We start from the raw sequence: 23,985 nt of genomic DNA, 5'->3' as shown, positions 1-23,985 counted from the left end.
CATAATTACACAATGTCTTTTGGTCAGAAGTAAAATATATGATGTTTAGACAAAGTTCTACAAGTTACAACAACTACTTAATTATTGCTTTGTTAGAACACCATTCATTACAAGTTAGGTATCATGTTGAAGATTTGGTTGTAAAGGCCCACCTAAGCCAAGTCTTATGATTGGTTGCTACTCTAGTATAGTGCTCAGTCCTTGCCTTATAGGACCAAGTGTTTTGGTATGAATTATGCAATAGTATCACTCTGGCAATGATAAATGACATGTTTCCATCCAAGAATCAAGGTTCCATACTGTCGGTGTAATGGTTTAAAGGTTCTTTACTCAAGTGCCCTGCATTTTGAACCTAGTTTATCTCCAGCATACAAGGATCCAAATTTTGACACTTTTATATACAAGTTGATGTACTGTGCACCCTGGCCCAAGGGTGTGGAGGAATGTAAGTTTATATACACATATATACAGACCGTTCTCCATCTGCTGTGAGGTTCCCTTCTAGCATCCTCATTTCTTCTCTGACCAAAGGACTTGTACACACACACGAGCGAGCTTCTTCTCTTCCATTTTTACCATTTTAAAGGATATATTTTTCGTCTTGTTAAGTTTTTTTACTTAACGTAAGGTAAGACATTTTCATGGGCCTAGCATTTTACCCAGGGTCTTTTTAAATAAAAGGAAAGACAATATTTAATTGTACTGTATATGAGTTGCAATAATGAAAGGAATTCTGAAGTTGAATTGTACTAAAAAAAATTGCTTGTTGCTAAATAACAACATAACGTACTGTATACAAGATGAATTGGAGGGTTTTTCCCCAGACAATCATAATTCACAGAAGCATCTCATGTTTTATCATTTTCGTAGAACATGGAGCCAGTCCGTCTTCTGTCCAGGATAATACTGAGCTGTGAAAACATCAGCACCTGCCTCCCCAACACAACAGAGTTTCCTCAAGTCTCGACAGAGTGGGACCTTATCCACACTGTAATACCTCCATATATCTTCACCCTGTGTGTGTTGGGCCTTCTGGGTAACAGCTTTGTCCTGCTGGTGTTTCTGATCCATAAGGGCAATCTAACTGTACCAGAGATCTATCTGGGCAACCTGGCACTGGCTGACTTCATTCTCCTGGCATGCCTCCCTTTCTGGGCACTGTACATCAATAACAAATTCAACTGGCTCTATGGGGAAGCCTTATGCAAGATAGTCAACTCCTCCATAATAGTTAATTTCTACACCAGTATATACATTCTTGCCATGATCAGCGTTGACCGATACTTAGCTCTTGTGAGGACCATGAAGGCAAGATGGATGAGACGAACATGTTACGCCAAGGTAATCTGCGCTATCCTGTGGCTGTTTGGATTTTTGATGAGCATACCTATGTTAGTTTACAGAAAGGTCAGGTTTTTTGAGGAGTATAATTCAATGGCTTGTACACTGGAATTCGATGCCTCTTGGAAACTGGCCAACCAAGTCCTTCTAAATTTGGTAGGCTTTTTCCTACCTGTTCTGGTCATTGTTTTCTGTAGCTACAGGATAATCAGATCTTTGAATAAGAGGAGGGAGAGTGTTTGTTCTCAAGAGGCTAATGACAGGAAGGCCACAGTGCTTGTGTATGCTGTGACCTTGCTGTTCCTGATATGCTGGGGTCCATTTCAACTCTTCACCTTCCTCGAAACGCTCTGTGATGTGGAAGTGCTGGACGAGGAGTCGTGGTCCCATACCCTGGATGTTGGACATCAGGTTTCTGTCTATATGGCGTTCCTCAACAGTGCCCTGAACCCACTGCTATACGTCTTCTCCGGTCAGTACTTCAGGAGGAAAGTTACCGCCATCTACAGGAGGAAGAGGTATCCTCGCCGGGGATCAGATATGACCATTTACCAGCGTTCTGTGATATCAACTTCCCTCAACAGAACAGTAACAGAGTTAGTTACTTTCAAGTAACAAGATCTGAGACGCCATTTTAGTGCTGAACTTACCAGACCAAAATAAAACATATTTGGGGGAGAACCCAATGGTTAGGAGGCATACCACAGGAGCACAAAATGGCTTGTTCAGCGTGTCCCCTGTTCAACTCCCGGACAGTGACTGTTTGATGTGTGATTCCCCTGGTCTCTGTCCAACTTTCCTGCATCTCTCACTGTCACTATCAAAATAAAGCAAGCAACTGCCAAAACAAAAACCTATTTGACATCTTATACTTTTTTCCAAGTCAAGTTTATTTGTAGAGCCCTTAATCATTGTTACAGTCTGAAAGGAATTTCCAGGCCCATATTTAAAAAAGGAAACAAAATGACACCCCAGGACCCCCACCCACCACCCCCTGAAAAAAAAGCTTGATGGTAAAATAAAAGGAAGTTAACTTGGGAAGGATCACAAAGGAGAGTGCCTGTCTAGGCTAGGCATGCTATGGCTGCAGAGTGGGCAATATGCAACTGCAAAACAACAAGAACAAAACTAAACCACCCTCCTATTGTCTGATACAGATCCTTGTTAAACACATGTGTAAATGACCTCCTATTATCTTTGCATTTTTAAAGTCAACAATACTCCTCTACATCCTCTTTTCAGCTGCACAAACCTTGAAAGAGCTGAGAGGAGAGTTAGGGAGGCCTATGTTGTAAAGTTTCAGACCCTGTTGTGTGACATGTCTGAATGATAAATGGTAACATTGTCAGAACACAAGATATTTCAGGATGACGAGCCACAGCAATGAATTTTGTGAACTATTATGAAGCGAGAGAAACATTTTTATGAGGTTCTTTTTATCACAGTGGGTGTTTTCAGTATGATCCCTGATGTGTGCGTGCAGACACTGATATGATAAACATTTGTTTTCACAGATTATTTTTTTTTCAAATAAGGACTTGTTGTCGGGCAGAAACCTTTGTATCTCCATATTTCAACTTTTTATGTTTTTCTTTTCATAAATGAATGCCTTACTTCGTCATACATACATTACCACACAAAAGTAACCACAAAAAGAGCAGATCTGCAAGCTCACAACTCATAGCATATTTAGAATTTTTAAGTGAAAGTTTAAAAAAAGTGTGTTTGTGGGTTATCTAATTGAACCATTGAAAATATTAACAAGACCGTGTGACTAAATAACATCATTGGAACACAGGTTCTTTTTTTCCATGAAAGTAACAGCTAGTTTTGGACATTCAAGAAGTCTGCCCTACAGCAACGATATGCAGCTCTTGCATATCCTCTTGTATGTCCTTTTCCTCTTTATCACTGAACCTGAGCATTACTGTTCTGAAAGCATCTTTCTGAAGCATCCACATCTAACATGTAATCCGTCAGCTATTTAGTGAACATCCAGCTCCTCGCAGCATGTTGCTTAAATCTAATAACCTGAACCATTAGAGGTAATTGCCCCATTACAGGTTACAGTGATGGCTTTGTTTTGCCTGGCCTAACCCAATTTAAATATTTACTGTGTGGTCTCAACCATATACTGTGTATATAGTATAGCAGCAATTAACTGCTTAAAACACATACTTTACTATGAGGAACTACTATGTATGATAGCTAAGAAAAGTCTTGAGTCTAGAATACTTAGATAAAGTTACCGTGACGCAGAGCCAATATGAGAAGAGAATACGGAGTTCAATAAATTGGTATACAGAGAATGCATTCTGAGACATACAGAGTAAAGCAACAGTTTTCCTACAGGGATTAGGTCATTCCCCTCAAAGAAGACGGAGAGGCACCATGTGCAGCACAGGGCTGCAATATGATCCAGCAAGTTGAAATACACAGTTTCAGTTTAAGGTCATACTGACACATGCAAGGTTACTGCTATGGAAAACTCAAATAAGATAATTAACTATATGAACTGTGTCTTATATGACGAGACAATTCTTTAATAACATTCCAAACATACAAATGATGAAAATACAAGATACATTTCTATTTATAAACGTATATGATATATATAATGATACTATGGCCCCTCCTGTTTTCACTCTACACTAAATATTTTAGCCGGAAATGGCCAAACTACAATCTCACAATGAGCTGTGAACTTGTTGATTGGCTATTTTTGCAGAATGTTCCCCCCAGAATAGGGATGCTAGCACATGTGGTTTATTTTTTACTGTGTGGTCTTTCCCCTGTATATGGCTAAATTGATTTCTATATTAGGCTATTGTGTATTTAAGGATAACACCAGGAGATAACATGACCACATCAGACCTTTAAATTATAGTCTAGTTGTTGTTGTTGTTGTTATTTTATTACTTACTACTGGATTTACTTAGCAATGTGAATAAATAAAATTATATGTAACATTTCCAGCCTGACTATGTTCATTCTTATGGCTTAAAATGAAGTTGAATGGCCCAGAGACTATAAAGAACAACACTACAAAGCACTTCTGTAGCCTCACCTGCTGTGTTGTCATCATGAAGACCTTCTGTGTTTCGGGTCCATTTGGTTCCATTTGTACACTCTCAGAGTTAAATTGACATAGATTTTACAATATAAATTGCAGTCCAAGTGCTAGAAATGCCATTAAATGGGGGTCTGTAGCCTAAAGCATGTCAAACTGGGGGTTCTTGAAATTAAAATGGTTGAGAATCACTGCTAGAGCCGTAAAAACATCTTCTCTTATGGGGGTCCTTGGCATATCTTTTGAAATGGGGGTCCGCGGGCCAATAAGTGTCAATTTGGGGGTCCTTGACATGAAAAAGTTTGAGAACCACTGCTGTACAGTACCTGAACAGGATGGTGTAATGTGGTGCCATGTAACAGGCTGCCTCTGTGTCTGGTTTGTGTCAGAAGTGCTGACCTGGAGGTCGTTCTTTAGCACGCTAACCTGACGTATAGTGCTCCTGAACATGCAGTACATAACAACTCACTGTACCAATCCTTTTTATACGGGCCTCTGGCTTTTCATTGTGTTTTATATGATAAAACATTGTGTAATATGGCACTAATGTTCTGCATGAGGCTTTTATGGAGACCATCACATCCAACCACAGATAATGTGACCTGTTGAAGGGTTGTTGAGTAAGATGCTGAACCCCTGGTTAACATGAAGATAAGTGAAATATTTGCATTAGTCAATGCAAATGTTCATCTTTAGTCTAAGTTTAGTGTTGACTCTGTGGTGACCCCACAGTGGAACTACATGAGGCCTCAAGGCATACAGTTCCACAAAGCCTATTTGAATGGGAAGTATTTGCATTGTAGCATCTCCTCATCAACATCAACATCCCTATTTGTCACCTGACCCCAGCACAGAGTACAGGTGCAAACAATCGTTCCCTTTCAACTCAAAGCCTCCCTGATGCCCAGGGTGCCACTCTGTCTGAGTGAACTTATCGTTAAGTAAAGATGGACAGAAATGCGTCCTTCAACCGAACCGACGTGAACGTGTCAGATTCCTGTTCAGCGGAAGACGCGGTGGATGAGCTCATATATGCAGCAGCCTACTCTCTCTTCTTCATCGTGGGCTTGCCGGCTAACTGTCTGTCACTATACGTGGCCTGGGTGCTGATGAGAAAAGGGAACAACCTGGCGGTATATCTCGTCAACCTCTCCATCTCTGACCTGCTCTACACCATTACCTTGCCCGTTTGGATCGAGATGGCGCTGCGTAGGCCCGTGGGGGATGTTCTCTGCAGCCTGGTGGCTGTGATCATGTACAACAGCTTTTACGTTGGCTCTGGCCTGCTATGCTGTATCTCCGTTGATCGCTATCTGGGACTGGTCTACCCTCTCTACTTTCAGTGGGCACGAGAGGTGAGGACGTCGGTAGCTGTGAGTGTGGCGGTGTGGACTGTGGAGATAGTAATCCACATTATCTTACTTAACCACACAGGGGCACTGCAAGCTTTCTTCTCCAGACGCTTGTGTGAGGAGAGAATGCCCATGACTCGGGCTGATGCTGACCTGGCCCTTACGCGAGTCAGCTTGGGTTTCTTGGTCCCCATACTCATCATGACCTTCTGCTTCCGGCAGATTATGCATGCGCTCCAAAAAAGCACCTCTATACAGGTTGAGGAGAGAAGGGTAGTCGGGGTGTTGTTGATGTTGCTCCTTGTGACCTATCTGGTGGCCTTTTTGCCATACCAGACCGTCATGTTTCTCCGGGCTGTGCTGGAGTCATCAGGCAACTGCACCTGGGCCAAGAGGCTCCAACATCCGTACATGGTGGCGGTGGCTACCACCACCCTCAACAGCATACTGGATCCTATCATATACTGTCTGATCAGCAAGAGCGCTCGCACAGAGATGAACAGACTGCTGGTGAAAGGCAGGGCACTTTTCACTCAAAGTGTTACAACAGCTCATTAAGAGCTGCATTACTCGATTCAATGAATAAATGAATGTTAATAGTAGTGATTATGAAGTATGATGCCATGACAAAGTTTGACAAAGACATTTCTGGTACTAGATTGTGTACTGTATTTTTGCCTTTCCCAAATGTAAGATGCAATGTAAATAATTACATTACACCTTGTAATTTATATTGCATTTCTAATACTCATTAACAGTACTAAATGTTCAGTATAGTGTTCCTTTTTGCTGATATTTCTTTGTTTTATATAAAATACCTTCATTGTACAGTATTTTACAATAAGATTTACAGTATGCCATCATAAAATGCCAGAAAGGGTGATAAGCTTGGGCTGATTGTTCAGCTACTGTATCTTTCCTGGGGATAACAATGCAGCTGACTAAACAGTACAAGTTAACCCCTTAAACTCTATATACTTTGTTGTAGGTCAAATAGTGAAAATAACTGATCTACACAAAGTTGTGAGCTCGTAGTTTGCCTATTTTCGCATAATGTTAGCCTATTTTCACCCAATGTTTGCCTTTTTTGCTGAATGTTTGCCTATTATGACATCCCCAGAATAGGGATGCAAGGGTATATGTGGTTAAAGTGAAATGTCACCACGAGCGACGTCACAGCAGAAGGAAATCACCATGGAAAACATGGACGAAACTTGACTGCCAGTGGTTTGGTCAACTTGACGGCTGAGGAAACACTGGTGACAGACACAACCAATGGTTCACAGAATGACTGCAAAATGATGACATCGACATCCCAGTCGCACCACCATTTAATTTGCTGGGGTAGTACCTCATTGACAGTAATGTTAATCAACTTATTAAATGTAATTGTTTATTGAATAATTTCTTCTCATTGTCTTTGTGAATAAACATATCTTACCTCGGGCAATGATAAATGCCCGGGCCCAAGAATCAAAACTTTTATTCCCTATCCAAGTGGATCAAGTTGTCTCTCTCTCTCTCTCTCTCTCTCTCTCTCTCTCTCTCTCTCTCTCTCTCTCTCTCTCTCTTATATCGCCCCCCCCCTCTCTCTCTCTCTCTCTCTCTCTCTCTCTCTCTCTCTCTCTCTCTCTCTCTCTCTCTTATATCGCCCCCCCCCTCTCTCTCTCTCTCTCTCTCTCTCTCTCTCTCTCTCTCTCTCTCTCTTATATCGCCCCCTCTCTCCGGCCCTCTCTCTCTCGCTCTCTTTACTTTTGTTTTATAACAGTCTTTAGTGTGTCTCTTGGTGCACTGTGAGCAAATATGTTCAGTCATAATGATTATCTTGTACTGTTCTGTGGAAACAATTAGTCAAGCACATTGTGTGTTTACCTTTATCATGAAACACACAGTAATGCCAGTGTCAACCATGTCTGTATTGACACACCAAAAAGTAAAGACTAGACACTCGCATACAGTATGTAGTGGCCAAATTAAATCTGCAGTGTGGTTTACAGTGTGACGGCTCATGCCCTGTCACCTACTACAGTAGGTGACATATGGCTGCACTGTAGTCAGGGGCAACCCTAGAGTTATATAGGGGGCAACGCAGGGGCAACGAGAAGACGTCCGCTGACTCTTCCTGTTTCTTTAAGCTTGCAGCAATAAAAGCCAACTGAATCAAGCTGTTCTGTGTCTGATTTTTCTCTCAATGGAACACTTAAAGGTGTGAATTGTATCTACAGTATCGGAGTGTTACGAATCTTCAGTGGATGAAGGGTAAGTATAATGGTATGATACCTTACCTTAAATTATGTTTTTTTTTCTCCCAGCTTTTGCAGGCATGAAGCAAGTGTGACAGTAGCTAGTTAACAGGGGGCACTTGTAGTTGTCCCTTATTTGTTTTGTTGTATCTACTGAGATAAGCCATATTGATCCATATTATGCACCCCTTTTTTCTCTACAAGCTCACCATATCTGTGATGGACAACTTCAGCCTTGCAGTCAATCATTCTGGGTGTTACCCACTTGAAGATGTGGGGCATAGGATGCCTTTTTTCTTCTTCTACCTGGCTATCATCATCATAGCCATCCCAGCCAACTCCTTTTCCCTCTATGTGTCCTGGCAGCACGTCAGGCATAGGAATGAGCTTGGTGTGTACCTGTTCAACCTGGCCCTGTGCGACCTGACCTTCACAGTTGGCCTGTCTCTCTGGATGGACTTCCTGTGGCGAGGGGTTTGGATCCATGGAGGACACGTGTGTATGTTGTCGGTCTACCTTCTCTTCACCAACTTTTACACCAGTGACGCACTCCTCTGCTGTATCGCTGTTGACCGGTACATGGCGGTCGCTCACCCCTTCAAGTACCCGTCCATGAGGAAGGTAGGCACCGCAGTGATGGTCAGCATCACCCTCTGGGTCCTGGTTGTTTTCTTCAACGCCGCTACAATCACCTGGGAGGATTCATACAGTGAACGCAACAAGGTGTGTTTCAACATCTTCCCACTGTCAGAGAAGTTGACCACGATTAACTCAGCGCGGTTCTTTGTGGGGTTCATTGCCCCTGTCGGGTTGATGGCGTACTGCTTCTGGGGGATCTGCAGAGCGGTCGAGTCCAACCGGGCCACTGAGGACCAGGAGCGCAAACGGGTGTCGAGGCTGCTGGGGATGGTTCTGCTCTCAACGGCGTCCTGCTTTGGACCCGTTCACACAATGATGCTCCTTCGAGTGCTGCTGGGCCAATGCCAGAGCCCAGAGTGGCTTGTTTACACATACAAGGTCAGTGTCGCCTTCTCGAGTCTCAACTGCCTCCTGGACCCTCTCCTCTACTGCTTCATCACCAAATCAGGCAAGGCTAACGTCACACAGGTTGTTCACTTCATCCAAGGAAAGAAGCGGGTGAAATGGCAAGGTGTGGTGTAGCAGACAAAAAAATATGTTTAAGGGATATTTCACAAAAGCAAAATCAGGAAAAAAATGTGGCCGTGGCTGTCTAAGCTGAAACGCTGTTGTGTTACTCAGTGAGGCAAATCAATTGAGAAAGGACATTGTGTGCTGGCCTGTTCCTCTTTTCTTTGTAGACTCCTGCAGAGCCTTGCCATAAAAAAACATCAGCAGAACTAATCAGCATTATGGACATTAACACAACTACCTCTGAATGAGTTCTATTAGTAGTAGTACTGAGCTGGAGGGTGGTTGTTAGTTTTTTTCCCAATCTTTTACTGTTCAATGTCAGTGTGAGTTAACCTAAAACATTATGTTAAGCTGTCCTTCAAAATGAGTCTATAGAATTTTACACATAAGGCAGTTGACTGGATCTAACACGTATGTATGTAGGCCCCACATATAAATTGTATTTTTCGGAGCCTACAGTGCATCTCTTAGGCTATTGCTTTGCAGTAGTCCATTTACTTATAGTAGAATGGACTGCCAAGCAATAATGGATATCTGGTGCCCTCTAGTGGACAGTTGCATGATTATGTTCATGCTTGGATCACATCAGATAAATGTTTGTGTTGTCTTTGGTATAAAAGAAAAACTAATAATTTAACAGACAATGAGCATTCATTCTGTGTACCCTTCGCACAGGCTGTTTGGAAGAATACTATAGGTTGATATAGTATTCGCAGTGGTGGAAGAAGTACTTTACTTTACTTTACTTAATAAAAGTACCATTAGAGCAATGTAAAATACTCCATTACAAGTAAAAATCCTGCATGATAAAACCCTTAAGTAAAAAATACATAAGTGTGTAAGCAGTGTGTTACTGTTGTGGAGTTTGTATAAAGTATTATTTTAGTCCAGTGGTTGTGGTTACCAATCTAGGGTCAGGCCCCTCCAAAGAGTCACAAGATAAATCGGAGGGGTAGGGAGATAATGGAAGAGCAAAGAAGAAAGAAAATTGTCATACACAAATCTTTTCAGTCAGACATTTTCTGTAATCTTATTTTTTTTGGTTGAATATTATATCATTTGAACATTTATTGTAGGCTACCATAGCATTCTGAAATGTTAAACCCACAGTTTTTTTGAAAGATGACAAAGGCAAAACATGTTGGAAACTACTGGGTTAATCTTTAACAATGTGTTATATTTTAAATGCTTGTTAGATTGTCAATTGTAGCAAACTGCCACCTGAAAAGTAACTACTACTGAGTAAAGCTGCCAAATAAATGTAGTGGAGTTAAGTAGAAAGTACAATATTTACCTCTGAAATGTAATGAAGTGGAAGTATGAAGTAGCATTACATGGAAATACTCAAGTACCTCAACATTGTATAAGATACAGTACTCAATGTCATTCCACCACTGGATGTTTGATAAATCTAATAAAATATTCTACATGTACTGTAAAACATGTCATTGTTCAATTGTGTCATGTATCATTATTTCATATGAATGTGGAGCCATCCACTGAGGTTCTCTCTGAAGTAATAAGGCATAAATGAATGGTGCGCATGTTCGCACATGCCCCCCCCCCCCACACACACACACACACACACACACACACACACACACACACACACACACACACACACACACACACACACACACACACACACTTTTTTTGTCCCCACATCATTCTCATTCATTCATTCTCTTCGGATGTCGATCCAGGTTTTCTCTCCTAAAGTGTGAATATAAAAGGATGCTATCACACAAGATACTGAAAAACAGAGAGAAAAGGTCACTTCAATGTCAAAACCTACATATACTGAAACCGGCTTTTGACGTTGGTACACTCACATTGTTTCTGTCGGGCAGAAACATCATATCTCCATATATTTCTCAAGTATGTATTCAGATAATATATCGTCTCTGTGGAAACCTTGTACATCCAAAGCTGTTACTTTTCAGGATTAAAATTCAAAAAACAGCAAAAGTATCAGATCTACAAGTTTCGAGCTTGTGGATCTGATACTGTTGATGCTTTTGTGTGACGCTGTAACATAAAAAGTTAAAATATGGAGTAATGGAGATAAGAGGTTTCTGCATGACAACAGCGATATTTTCCCAGTATATCAGCACAGAGAGAGGAGCTATGGAGAGGAGAACATGTGGATCTTCCATGTGAGCCTTTGTACCTTCCCATTCTCCATCGCTTCACTTCACATAATGAGCTGCACCTGTCACCGTATAAACCTGCATCAGCAGAAATGGTGGCCACTGAGCCTCTTCTTATGCCCCCTCCTCTATCTGACCTCACACTGTCCTTGACCACGTGAACGAGCGGTTCCTTTATCCTCCCTGTAAATGTACACCTATAGAAGCGAGATAATTAGACGTCAATAAAGAACCCACTGCTTCTACTTAGATGTTGGCGGTTGATTCAGCGATATGATGTGCTCCTATATATACATCCTCATATGATGAATAGGCTGGGTTACGTTATCTATGCATGTCCAGAGACCCTGTCACCCTGTTCCGTTAGCATATACATACAGGTCATATAGATAAAACGCTTTTGAAAGGAAAGGATGGGGATCACATGTAGGTCGGGGTACTCAGGAGCCTTGAAGAAGTACACAACACTTCTGTCCTAAGATGTCTAATGTCTAAGTTAAATTAACTGTCAAGGTTTTGCTGAAGCTAGTGGAATTAGTGGAATCCTTATTCTGGGGTGAACATTCGGTGACAAAAGCAGATCTACTTGTAGGTACTGTAGATTGGCTATTAAGAGATTTGGTGTAGAGGGAAATACTAGCAGACCTAGTAAAGGCACAGAGTGCAAAAAGATAATAAGGTCTGCTTAAATTCTCTATTTGTTTATTGCGGTTTTCATCAGGAATTCCTGAAGATTGTTTGATTGAAACGTTGAACACAATAAACAAGTGGAGCATTTAACCAGTGTGTGGACTTCATTATCCTTTATGTTGATCTTCCGTTTGTGCTGCACCTGGACACCTTCTTATCTAATGTATAAATGCAACACACACTGTATAGTCTACAGTGTGACACTGCCACCTAAATGTGTGAAAAGGTATATTTCCTGTCCATGTATGGGTATTTTAAGACATACTTTGTGATACCAAAGGGACTATTGGTTATAAAGATGGTTGAATATTTAACACCTAAATGCTGTGTACGGAATATTTTTTATGAAGATATTGCTGGATTACTTTGGAAATTGGAATGTATTTTCATTGGAAGCATTCAAGGAACTTTGAAGGAACATTGCTTTTATGAACTGAAGGGACAAAAGATCAGGGTTTTACACTTTTCTGTTAATTTGCAAATTGGAAGTCAATGCACTGATTAATTCAAATAATCAATGTGTTTGATAAATTTTGGGTTTTATAAAATATAAAAAACAAAAGCAGTTTTGTGTTTTCATTTTGGTCTGCAATACAGGGTTTAATTACAGTATAAAGAATTACTGACACAGGGACGGGACCTTTATCGATTTAATATAACTCAGACATGCAATTTATAGTTCTGATAGTTATAACAGTATGTTGTGTCTACAGTGTAGACAGAGGCTACCCAAAGCCGACTTTGGCTTGAAGCACAGTGGGTTTGCATCAAGTGTTTCTAGCTTAGTTTTGTGTCAGTCCTTCTCTTGCCTGTGACTATCCCCATAGCTAGAGTAGCTATGGGAATAGTCACAGGCAGGCGAGGTATGGACACAAACACGTGCCACCGACACATGCTAAAAATGGCAACAGATGGACAAATAGGCTATACAGTTTAATGGGTGGTAATATATTATGCAAGTTTTCTCTAAGAATTAGAATGCAACAGGCCTAGTTTTGCCATAGATGCAGTTGTGCATTTTGTGTGTGTGTGTGTGTGTGTGTGTGTGTGTGTGTGTGTGTGTGTGTGTGTGTGTGTGTGTGTGTGTGTGTGTGTGTGTGTGTGTGTGTGTGTGTGTGTGTGTGTGTGTGTGTGTGTGCGTGTGTGCGTGCGTGCGTGCGTGCGTGCGTGCGTGCGTGTGTGCGTGTTAGATAATGGATGAGCACAAAGTGTGTCTATCACCTGCCAGAGGTGCTTTTAGTGCAATGTGACTCAGCATTAACATTAGTTATCTTTGTCAGTACAGAGGAAGCTCTTTGTTTCAGTATGACTTTTTCCTAAGAAACACACAGCAGCCATTCTGCTCTTCATAATCAGGGATGAGAAAACTCAGTTTAGTCTATGACTATTCTGACATCAAGTTAGTTAATCACTTGAAACAATGTAAGATGACAGATGTATTTCATACAGTACTATTTACTGCCTGCTATTACAGTACATAGCAGTGCATCTTTCACATGTATTCAGTACAGCTCTCCACTTGATCTTCCTTTCAAAACTGTCTACAAGAACTCAAACCACATTTTCTGATCTACAAACTGATGGGCTTCTTAATATGACATGTCATGTGTCAGTTTTCCCAATCACTGTTAATAACAATGCAATGATGTCAATTATTGAACCATTCTCTCCAGTTGCCAGACATAGGGACAGGCAGCTTTGTCATCTCACCACTGTTTGACGGCAGGCATGCAGTGTCTCTAAAGACCTCCAGGCTTCAGTCTCACAATCCTCCTACCCCTTTCTCCTAATTATCCACCTGTCACTGCCAGTACATTTTCACTCTGAACACTGCATTTGAAGTTGTAAATAAGGGGGGGTAGCATAGTCAGAACACAAAATCCTGCCAATTTGAGTCAGGGTTGTTTCCTGTCTGTGGAATAACAAGTCTCGGTATTACAAAGCAGTGCCTGAGCTTCGCTTTGCCAGACACTGGAATACATTCTTGCTTTGATTACACTGGACACACCATCACTAGGATACTTTTGGTTCAAAAAAGGACATGAATAAATACATAGATAAATCAGAAAACAACCTTTTCCAACTCACTTATTTGAACCCCTATAGATACATTTTGTGGACACAGGCTACAGTCTACAGGCTCAGCCCTGTAACCCAGTCAACAGGCATTGGTGATTTATGACAGCTCCCATAGGAACAGCATTATAGAATATCAGAGCCTTATCAAAGCCAGTGACAGAGACTCTGGATGTTAAATGTTTTCTTTTTTGTTAAGGGTATTTTTTTATTTGTATGCCTCTGCCGGTGACAGCTGTGGCCGGAGGTATTGTTTCTGTCTGACTGCCCGTCCACCCGTCTCTGGCATGCGCTCAGGGAATTACTTCAAATTTGCACAAACACATACTTGGACTCAAAGACAAAATGATTAGATTTTGGTGGTCAAAGGTCTACGTCACTGTGACCTCATGTCCGTCCAATTCCCACAATCTCAGCTACCGCCTGGAGGGACTTTCATTACAACTATCGCAAACATCCAGTTGGACTCGAGGATAATTTTCATATTGAGTCCCTATGTAAATTGTTTTTTATATTCTGAACCTTTGTAGTAGGAAAATGTAATGCTATAGTAGGTGAGATACAAGATAAGTCTATGGAGATATTGTGAGGCCAGTAGAGACACCTGGCTTTACACTGTACAATTCTGTTAATTTAACGTGTAGAAATGTACACAAAAGGGTATCATATTACTGTCACACTAAACAGAAATGGTGCTAAATAGCACTAACATTGGTTCTTTGGCTAACATTGGTTCTCTCTAACATTGGTTCTTTGGCTCGTTACCATAGGAACCTCTTTTGGTGCGCTATAATATACCTAAAGGTGCAATATAGCACCATTTGCAAATAGTAGCCTACTATATGGAACCATTAGAGGTGCCTAAACTCAGTAGAGAACCATAGAGTCTAAAGAACCATACAAGGGCTTAACAAGCAATTTGTAAGGCAGTGATGCTAGCACCTCAACCATCCCAAATTACAGAGGTACGGCAGAGGAACCACTATTTTATTTTGAGGAGGTCGGGTTGCCTCTATAACCGCTACAACATTTCCTGGTATAAGTTTGTGCAGCTGTTTGTGCCTGGAGGTTGTGTTGATTAAGCAGCATAAGATAAAAATATATTTTTTTGTCAGAACTGTAATTCTCTATACAGTACAGTATGTCCATTAGAAATCTTGTATAATTTTGTAACTGTATTGCATGATTTTAAATGTATGTTATTTGTCACTGACACTGATTTGGGGGACTGAAAAGGCCTGTTGATTACTCTTCTCCACCCAGTCATGATTGTCTGATCCCCATCAAGTGTCTCTTTTGTTGGTGTGTTACTGCCATTTGTTCATTCTGATGAAGGCCAGCAGGCCGAAACATCAACAAATGAAAAAGAACTTCATATGAAGCCAGAGTGCATGTGCACATTTTTTTTCTCCTTTAAAAACAATGGTTATTTCCAGTAGTCACAACACACCACAGCTATTGGTGTGCGTTAGCTTTTCTACTATAAGTAGCATAAGATAACATAAACAACACAACGAGGCATAATGAGACTGAGGCATCATTATTAAATGTCACCTCAGCCTCAGATCGATGCAGATCATTATGAATAATGTGTTCACGTTTGACATTCAGGTCACACATTCCCTCACATGCCTTTCGCCACGGTATGTCATGTGAGGGAGGACCTGTGGGCACAGCTGGGCCTCCAAACATGCCCCCCCCCCCCCCCCCCCCCCCCCCCTCCTGTTTCCCTGGCTGCGGAGAGACAGCCGACAGGTATGATGCTATAAGCACGCATGCCAGGGAGAGGCAGGGAAGATGCTTTTGGAAAGAGATACAGAGCTGGCAGGAGTTTCAAGGGCAGTCTGATCGAGATCGAGTGGAGATGGTAACAGGTAGACAGACGGGATGGTACGCAACACAGGCAGACAGGCACCGTACATAGGGATGGAGGAAGATTGACAGGGAGGCAGATACAAGAGGAGTCCATTCTCTCAATTACAAAAAAATATACTCTGTTGCCTAATTACCAAAAGGCTGTATCGAGTAAACATGTGATGTTATACTACTATACATTGTTTGGTGAACGAAACAGGAGCAAAGTCAATTCGAGTTTGAAGAACACTGACCAGAGTTTTGCAGTATGAGATATGGGTATCAGATTGGACGGTTCTAGTTCTAATGACTGTACTTGACAGTAGTAGCTAACAATTTTACTCATTTATTTTTAATTGAGCTCAACATCTCCTGCAGTGGTTGAAGATTGACATGGAGGCAGAGATGAGAGACCATGTTGAATACAAATTGTGTACAATTTTGTACAATTCAACTACTTATGATACCGTGTGTGCTTGGCGATCACACTCTGATCCAGTTCCTTGTATTGAATTATCAACAACATGTAAGTCCACAGAGTAGACGGACAACTGCTTGCCAGCTGCTGCAGTATTGATGACATCGATTGGCGGTCTGGGTACATAAATAACCAGTCTAACAAAACCATGTACGTTGTAAACCAAATAACAGCCACAGTGTCAAGGTTAAATCCCACGGTCAATCCATCATGAGCTATTAATGGAGGAAGAAAGGTGATGTGAGGCTGAGCTAGAGAGAATGTGAGAGAGAAAATTAGAGATTTTAAGAGAGGGGAGGGGGGGCAGGTGGAGGTCATCGATCGCCATGGAAAGTAAAGAGGGAGGTGAGCCCCCCAACGCCATTTCTATCCAATGCAATTTATTATTCTCCCTAGACCGGGCTGCCACCCCGATTACTTTATTTTTGTGGTACCATCATTGGGGCTTTTGCCGGCTGCCAAACACATTTTAACACACGTGACAGCGGCTCTATGCCATACTCACACACAGCCCATGGGGTCCATTTCACTTCAGAGTCACGCAAAGAGTCACTTACATAACGACATACTGTACATTCTGTTGTTTAATTACCCAAAGGCTGTACAGTATCAAGTCAGCTGTGACGCGCTACTATTATGTTTTTTCTTTTCTTTTTCTTTGCCGATGGGTTCCCAGATTGTGTTTGGTGTGGCTAAAACCTGGACAAAACAATTGGAGCAAAGTCAATTCAAGTCAGAACAGATTGATACAAATTGACATTTTTCATTTTACCATATTGAAGGCTCATATGATTAGGTCTTTTGCAATTTAGCATCCTTTCTTACTAGAGTGTTTATGTGTAGGAATTGGCATCATCTGATGCTGAAAGAATTGTTTAAACACTGGATATATATTTTATAATCTATCATGAAGTGATGGGATAGTTCTGAAGCCTGTACTGCAGTAACAACTTCCTCAATCCCTCTGATTTGAGCTCAACATCCCCACAGTACTTGGCATGGAAAGCAGGGTTATTTGCATGGGTTTTGGTCCTCAAAGCTGTCCATTTTCTATGGGAGACATTTCAGTTTTAAAGGTTTGTAATGTTAATGACTGGATTTGAAGTAATGGTTGCAGTTGGATTTCAACTATGTTGATAGGATTATTGGTATACAGTATATGTACTGTAATAAAGCAACAGCCAAGTACAAACAAACAACTTTCTTTGTAATATTTATTCCCAGATATATTCGTTTTCCTTCCACAAAATAATCTGTCTGCAAGTTCGTGTTGTCAGTAATGATGTCATGGTAGGTTAATATTAATCAGAAGCACAGGTTACAACAAGTACATCCAATATCTACATGATCAGAATTCACTGTTAGAAATGTGTTTATTGCAAGCCATACATCTTTTAGTAGTAGACATTGGTTAGAAGTATAAGTACCTGTTTTTATAATTGAGAAGCTATAAATCATTTAACCACTTACTTTTGTATCCCCGATTCTGTGATGATATGTTATACCTCTGTCGCGTTGCTGATTATAACTCTATTAAGTATAGAAAATAACACATTCCAAGGTGAAGAGACACACATTTTTAACCTTCGATAAGGAGTGTTCCTGAAGTGAGTGTATACTTGTGAATACGACTGTGTTCATTAAAAAATAAAAAATAAATGTAAAATGATCATTTTAAATCCCATTTCCTTTTTTCATTGCATGAAAAGTAGAATTATGTCTAGGGATGATATAAAATGGAATACAAAGATGGAAAAACATGCTTGGTGAATTTAAAAAAACAGCATCACATTCTTTATTTAAAAAGTCAGAGTGTCCTTGATGACATTAATGGTAACTAGAGTCACAGCCAAAAGATGTTCAGAACTACAACACTCACTCACTCAATGAAAGATGATTAACAATGATTGTAGTGGATTCCATCACCTTAAAATCATATCATATATCAGACACTTGTATCACAAATAATGACTTCCTCTCCTGCTTCTGGTGAACAATACCAACAAGTATGAAGCAGCACATTTCATGTTGAAAAACCAACAGACAGTAGTATAGCTATTACTCCATGCTTTCAAGTTAAGTTTAATTCAGTCAATGGCTACAGAGCAGCAGGTCTGTGTCAGAATTTCCATGCACAAGGTGAATAGTTTGTTTCTTAGGAGCTCTTATAATACAGTAGCATAGTCACATATGTAGGGGTAATCGGATATGTCAGCTCACACTGTTAAAAAACACGGAGCTGGTGAACATTGTCTTTGCCCAGATGTGTTTCATTCAAACCGCTAGAGGCAAAAGAAGGTGGGGTGCTGGCAAGAGATATCCTTTGAGACAAAGAAGGTTATTTGTATACATGGTAGTGTACAACACAGTATCATCCAAGAAATGAGGTATTTCACCTCTATTCTTCGTTGTCTTTCATTCATTTTTGGCAATATATCCTCCTATGATTATGGCACAGTGACCATGAACTTGCTCTGGGCAATCCCAAAAGTGTATAGGACACAGAAAGGCACAATGCAAGACATCTAAAAGGACCTTGCTCTCTCTATGTATCTTTTGTGTCTCTCTCTACACATTCAAATTTGCATGTGGCTGCAGGTCTCTCCCTTCAGAGGTATTGTCTCTCTCTCTCTGCTCTGTAGACGGTACTGGTAGGAAGTAGGATGCATTGAGTTTGGTGCGCTCTGTGGCGTACTGCGACAGATTCGTCAGACTGGTGTTCCCCACCTTCCCTTCTCCATTTTCGTCAGCCTCACCTTCCTCCTCTTCCGTGCCGTTCTCCCCCAGCAAGGTGCCTCCGTTGTCCATGGCCTCACACACCCGCCGCACATCCTCAGGAATGTTCCTCCTCAGCTCTCGGTTCTTGCTGCGCCTGGCCAGCTTGCTGAGGGATCCAAAGCGCAGGCTAAAGACGTTGTCCTCGGACGATGGCTCGCCAGCCCCCTTCAGCCTCAGGTTATTCAGCTTGGAGTTGATGCTCTCCTGGGAGGAAGTCTTGAAGGGGCCGGCGTCCAGGCTGGCAAAAACAACCCTCTTTTCTGGGGACAGCATGTCCAGGGAGTGGGCTCGCTGCTCTAGGCCCAGCTGACGGCGCTCCATGCTGCGGATGGTGGCGGCCCGCTGGAGCTTGTCGTGAACCTCCACGCTGAGCCGGCGACGGGTTTCACGGAACTCGGCACGTACATTCGCCTGCCACTCAGCCGCGTGAGCCAACTTTTCCCCAACCTGTTGAAATGTGGCATTACAACCGAGTAATCAGCATGAACTCTAGTCAGCCAACAACAGAGCTAGTGCAAATAAAGTGCCAAGAAAACAATAAGAGCTACAAATTAAAAAGGACAGCAGGTAAACATCAAACCTAGCATCTGTCTAATTAACATATTTAGCATCTGTTGACAAGCAAACAGAACATCTAGCTAAATAACGTACAGCTTTATGTGAAAATGTATCCAACATGCGATAATAATCCCTCAATTGACTGGGTAGGGAAACTGTTAAACAGACAACAGATCATCTCTTTTTGCAGTATCAATCCTGCAGTATAACAATAACGATGCCAATAATAATGGAGTTATTGATACCTCTTAGTTGTACTGTTTGCATGATAGATTATTACAGATGGATATCTCTTGTAAATATGTTTTCAGGAAACAGTATAGATCAGTTATAAAGAGTAAATATCGTCCCACACAGACGATATTTAGAATTGCTAATATAATAATAGAATTAAGTTCCGAAAGGAAAATAAAGTAAGTTGAAGTTGAAGATCAATATGTCCCAGTCATTTGTCAAGGCCTCTCTATCTAATGCAACTTATAACGGCTTGTCATTGGGACACTAGACAAGACAACTAGACGGCAGACAATGAAGGCGGGGGAGAGGGGAGGCTGCAGCTAAGTGACCTTTTATTTTCCGTTACTCTAATGTAATGACGGACGGTGTAATTGAATGTACCCCACCTCCACTTTGGTCTTCTTGGACAGAACACGGAGCCAGTCTCCAATCATGCTCAGGACCGCTGCGAAGTACGCCAAACCCACCAAGATCCAGAACCATACCAGAGGCTTGTACCACTTCATGTACTTGATCTTGCGGTTCCCTCCTGTGGGATGAGGGCAAAACAGGGTAAAATACATGGTTAGGAAAATAAATTGGGCTGTCACTGCAGGTTAGATTATATAAAAATGTAATTGGGATTAGTGTACAGCGATATGACAGGGCTCCCCAACCTTTTTTGCACCAAGGATTTCATGTAGTCAGTATTTTCGTGGACTGCCAGGGGGGAGGGGCATGGTCATGGATCATGTGGTGTGTGATTTGACTGTCAGTGTTTGAATTATACTTTCTTTATAGTTGCATAATGTGGATATTTTATATTGTCCTGTTATCTGTCCTGTTGTCCTTATCTTTTTCCTTTGTTTCTTCTCTGACAATCAATCAATCAATCAATAAATCAATCTTTATTTGTATAGACTCAGGGTCCATTAAAAACATACAACATAAAAAAAACATTATGTTTGTAACTGCAAATTGTTTTAGATTGTACAGACAATTATTTCACTGGTTTGTTCCTTCTTCATTTACAAAGTTTGCACTTTGGGAAGTAACCCTCCAAATCCACTGACCACATAGGAGGAATTAGGCTTGGAGTAAAGGACTAAAAGCTGCAGTACCAAAGACATAAAATACATAACAAAAATATAATACACTGTTGTGTTTATATCTTGCTGAAATGTACTAGACTAGACAGTATGCTATTCCTGGGACTTTTTTATGCTTTCCAAGGGCCTGTATAGACACTGCAAAAGGTGTATTCTGCACCCCTTGCCTGGAACACGGTGCAGAATGACTTGAAATTTGCTGAATTAATTCCATTAAATGATTTTCAATTTATAAAAGGGAAAGCTGTCCTCAGTCTGTCCTCTGTCCTCATACATTTGTCTCCTCGTTGCACATTGAGCCGATCTTTCACTTTTCCCCACATTTAAGCTGTTTATTAAGATTTTTGCCATGGGCTATTATAGGACATGTAGTCACGGTCCCAGGGTGACTGTGGTAGAGGGTATGTGATTTAGCTGTGGATGGAGATGAGTGAGTGACTCATGGGACTCATAGTGCCAGGGTTAATCGATCAGCAGGTGTTTTCAAATTGTCTAACTGTGCTCTCCTCTTTATAGCATGCAGACCTTGGCTCTGGGCTATACACAAACACAATGTCAGCAGAGAGAGAGAGAGCTGGCTCAATGGTGCAAAGTTATGAAGTACTTTGATTTAAATGCATAATAAGCAGCAGACCCAGCAAAGCTGGGCTACAGTATAAAGACTACTAGACGCACCGATATAAGCCTGTGCAGTTGTTCATGTACAGTACAAGTGTGTATAGTCAATAAATCGTAGAAGTTTAATTACAAAACGGTCTCATCAGTTGTGTTGGCAATAACCCACAGTAGCACATTACTTGGCACATAATGTAATATTGTAACATAACATATATATAATATGTTACAATATGCAATACAGTATGTCACATTTCCCCAACACAGTTTTTCATGCGGCATGCCTATTTACCTGCCACATAGTCTCCTATTCCAACAGTGGTGAGGGTGATGACAACAAAGTAAATGGCCTCCAGCGTAGTCCAGCCCTCGATGTGTTTGAAGATTATAGCTGGGATGGTGACGAAGACGATGCAGCCAGCCAGGATGAACAGGATGGTGGACGTCACTCTGATCTTGGTCTGGCTAATCTGTCTGTGTTTTTGCTGAGCAAATCGAAACGGCACAAGTTACGAGAAGTAGGTCAGGAAGCAAAGACAAACAATAATAAAAATCAATCCAATCAAGAATACTGTGGAAGATGACGCACACAGCTCAATTACTCTGGGAGCTGCTGGATGAAATGAAACATGAGTGCTGCCAATACTCATTTTGTCTAACTCCTCAGTGAACAAAGAGAAAGCCAACTTGAATATAAATCCACTTGGGATGACCTAATTGAGCAAATATTACTTTTGTCACAGAAACCCATGCAGCTGAAATGTTTGTGGTGTGAAGAGGGCCCTTGGATAGAGCTCATTCTCCTGCTCAGTCAAGTTTCTCACTCCCTGACTCACAGGATTTCAGTTCCTGTGTATGATCCCTCAGCCACGTCCCTATGCCATCATCACACCTGGTGGCCCTGACAACAAATCAGACCCACCTAATCTCTATCTTTAAAGAGTCAGCGGTCAAATCTGCAAAAATGAATACAGGATAACAGTGGCCCAGACTATGTAGATAAAAGGATGAATCAAAGGTAGCTTGCTGTTTTCAGCAAATAGGGCTCCAATTCCCTTTTTTGTCGCTGTGGGGAGCATATCTTGGTGCCTGCTTATGCACTTGACATTGACATTCACAACAATAACAATACAATGCAACACGGGCAACTCACCCTGCAGATTTTCTCTACTCTCAAGATACTCTTCACAAAGATGGTCCCCAGCTGGTCGCCAATCCCTGCTAGCAAGAAACCAAAGAGTGGGATGCCAAATATGGCATACAGGATGCAGAAGATCTTTCCACCCTCTGTGCTCGGAGATAGGTTTCCATAACCTGTCCAGAGAGAGAAAAGGACGAGAAAGATGAGTATTAGGAGATTGGATGGTGGTAAAAAAAAAAAAAAACATAAAAGAAGAGGAGGAGAAGAAAGAAGAAAACAATGAGGAAAGAGAAAGAAATATGTTGCTCATCAAAAATAACATATTTTCAACTTAAAACACAATATTTTAGTTATTTTCAGTATGTATAAATTATGCTCTACACCAGTGGTTCTCAACCTGGGGGTCGCGACCCCCAGGGGGGTCGCCAAATAATTTGGGGGGGTCACCAGATTTTTTGGTGAATTTGAAGAAAGAAAAAAAAACATTTTTTTTTTTTTTAAACAAAATATTTTTTATGTTATCATTAATTATCATTTTTTATCAGTTAATTTACTCAATTTACCCACTTTTTGCAATTTTTTTTTGATAATAAACAATTATCAAATAACCTATTATAATTAAAAAACCTTCGCGCGCGAACGGGACCGCGTGCGTGCACGCGGGGGGTCGCGGGAAATAATATCACTATTTTGGGGGTCACGGCCTGAAAAGGTTGAGAACCCCTGCTCTACACGAATACCCTCAAAATATTCTTATGCAACGATATGATCAAATGAAGCGCTTATGAAAGATATGCTCTTAGAGAGACAATAATTAGATTTATCTCTGGGAAAATTACATTAATTATGGGCCTGCTGTGACAGAGATACAATGAAGAAGCTGAGAGAGAAAAAATAACCAAGCTTAAAGCCTGATTTGATTTATACATGATGCGCACTGGTTTCACGCCGAAAATAGCCGATCTACAAGCTAACAGCGCGTTGTGCAATACCAGAATACAACAAAGCATACAATAAATTAAACATGACCTGAACCAGGTCGTCCCATTTAGCCTTACATCTAGGATAGTCATGCAGATTACCCACTTAAACCTGTACTGTACTTAATTGGCCGGGGTCCTCAAGGACTCTATACCAGGTCTGCCAAAAATAGTGTGATGCA

General features: G+C 41.1%; 4 protein-coding genes across 4 annotated transcripts in view; 3 read left to right on the top strand and 1 right to left on the bottom strand.

The window, feature by feature from the left end:
• Positions 1-873: 873 nt before the first annotated feature.
• bdkrb1 (bradykinin receptor B1) lies at positions 874-1,956 on the top strand (the record flags this gene model as incomplete). Its single annotated transcript, XM_084044585.1, has 1 exon — positions 874-1,956. One exon carries the CDS (start codon positions 874-876, stop codon positions 1,954-1,956), a length of 1,083 nt encoding a protein of 360 aa, XP_083900711.1.
• A 3,355-nt stretch (positions 1,957-5,311) lies between these two features.
• Positions 5,312-7,084, top strand: LOC311035723 (G-protein coupled receptor 4-like). The gene has a single exon (XM_084044117.1). It carries the CDS (start codon positions 5,359-5,361, stop codon positions 6,319-6,321), a length of 963 nt encoding a protein of 320 aa, XP_083900243.1. The 5' UTR covers positions 5,312-5,358; the 3' UTR covers positions 6,322-7,084.
• A 1,207-nt stretch (positions 7,085-8,291) lies between these two features.
• LOC311036059 (G-protein coupled receptor 4-like) lies at positions 8,292-9,167 on the top strand (the record flags this gene model as incomplete). The annotated part of the gene is made up of 1 exon (XM_084044584.1): positions 8,292-9,167. The coding sequence occupies one exon, from the start codon at positions 8,292-8,294 to the stop codon at positions 9,165-9,167; it is 876 nt and encodes a 291-aa protein (XP_083900710.1).
• A 7,457-nt stretch (positions 9,168-16,624) lies between these two features.
• The window catches only part of kcnk10b (potassium channel, subfamily K, member 10b), a gene marked incomplete at both ends in the record, with an annotated part of 23,725 nt that continues 16,364 nt past the window's right edge, over positions 16,625-23,985 (bottom strand). Inside the window, 5 exons of the mRNA XM_084044583.1 lie at positions 16,625-16,657; positions 19,056-19,631; positions 20,366-20,508; positions 21,975-22,167; positions 22,836-22,996. Of these exons, the coding sequence (XP_083900709.1) occupies positions 16,625-16,657; positions 19,056-19,631; positions 20,366-20,508; positions 21,975-22,167; positions 22,836-22,996 (1,106 nt within the window). The remainder of the gene's footprint in view (positions 16,658-19,055; positions 19,632-20,365; positions 20,509-21,974; positions 22,168-22,835; positions 22,997-23,985) is intronic.

Source organism: Gymnoscopelus microlampas (genome assembly GCF_963454915.1).
Source record: "Gymnoscopelus microlampas genome assembly, chromosome: 20".
Lineage (NCBI taxonomy): Eukaryota > Metazoa > Chordata > Actinopteri > Myctophiformes > Myctophidae > Gymnoscopelus > Gymnoscopelus microlampas.
The sequence above is the reverse complement of the archived record's forward strand: the minus strand, read 5'-3'. Positions and strand labels throughout refer to the sequence as shown.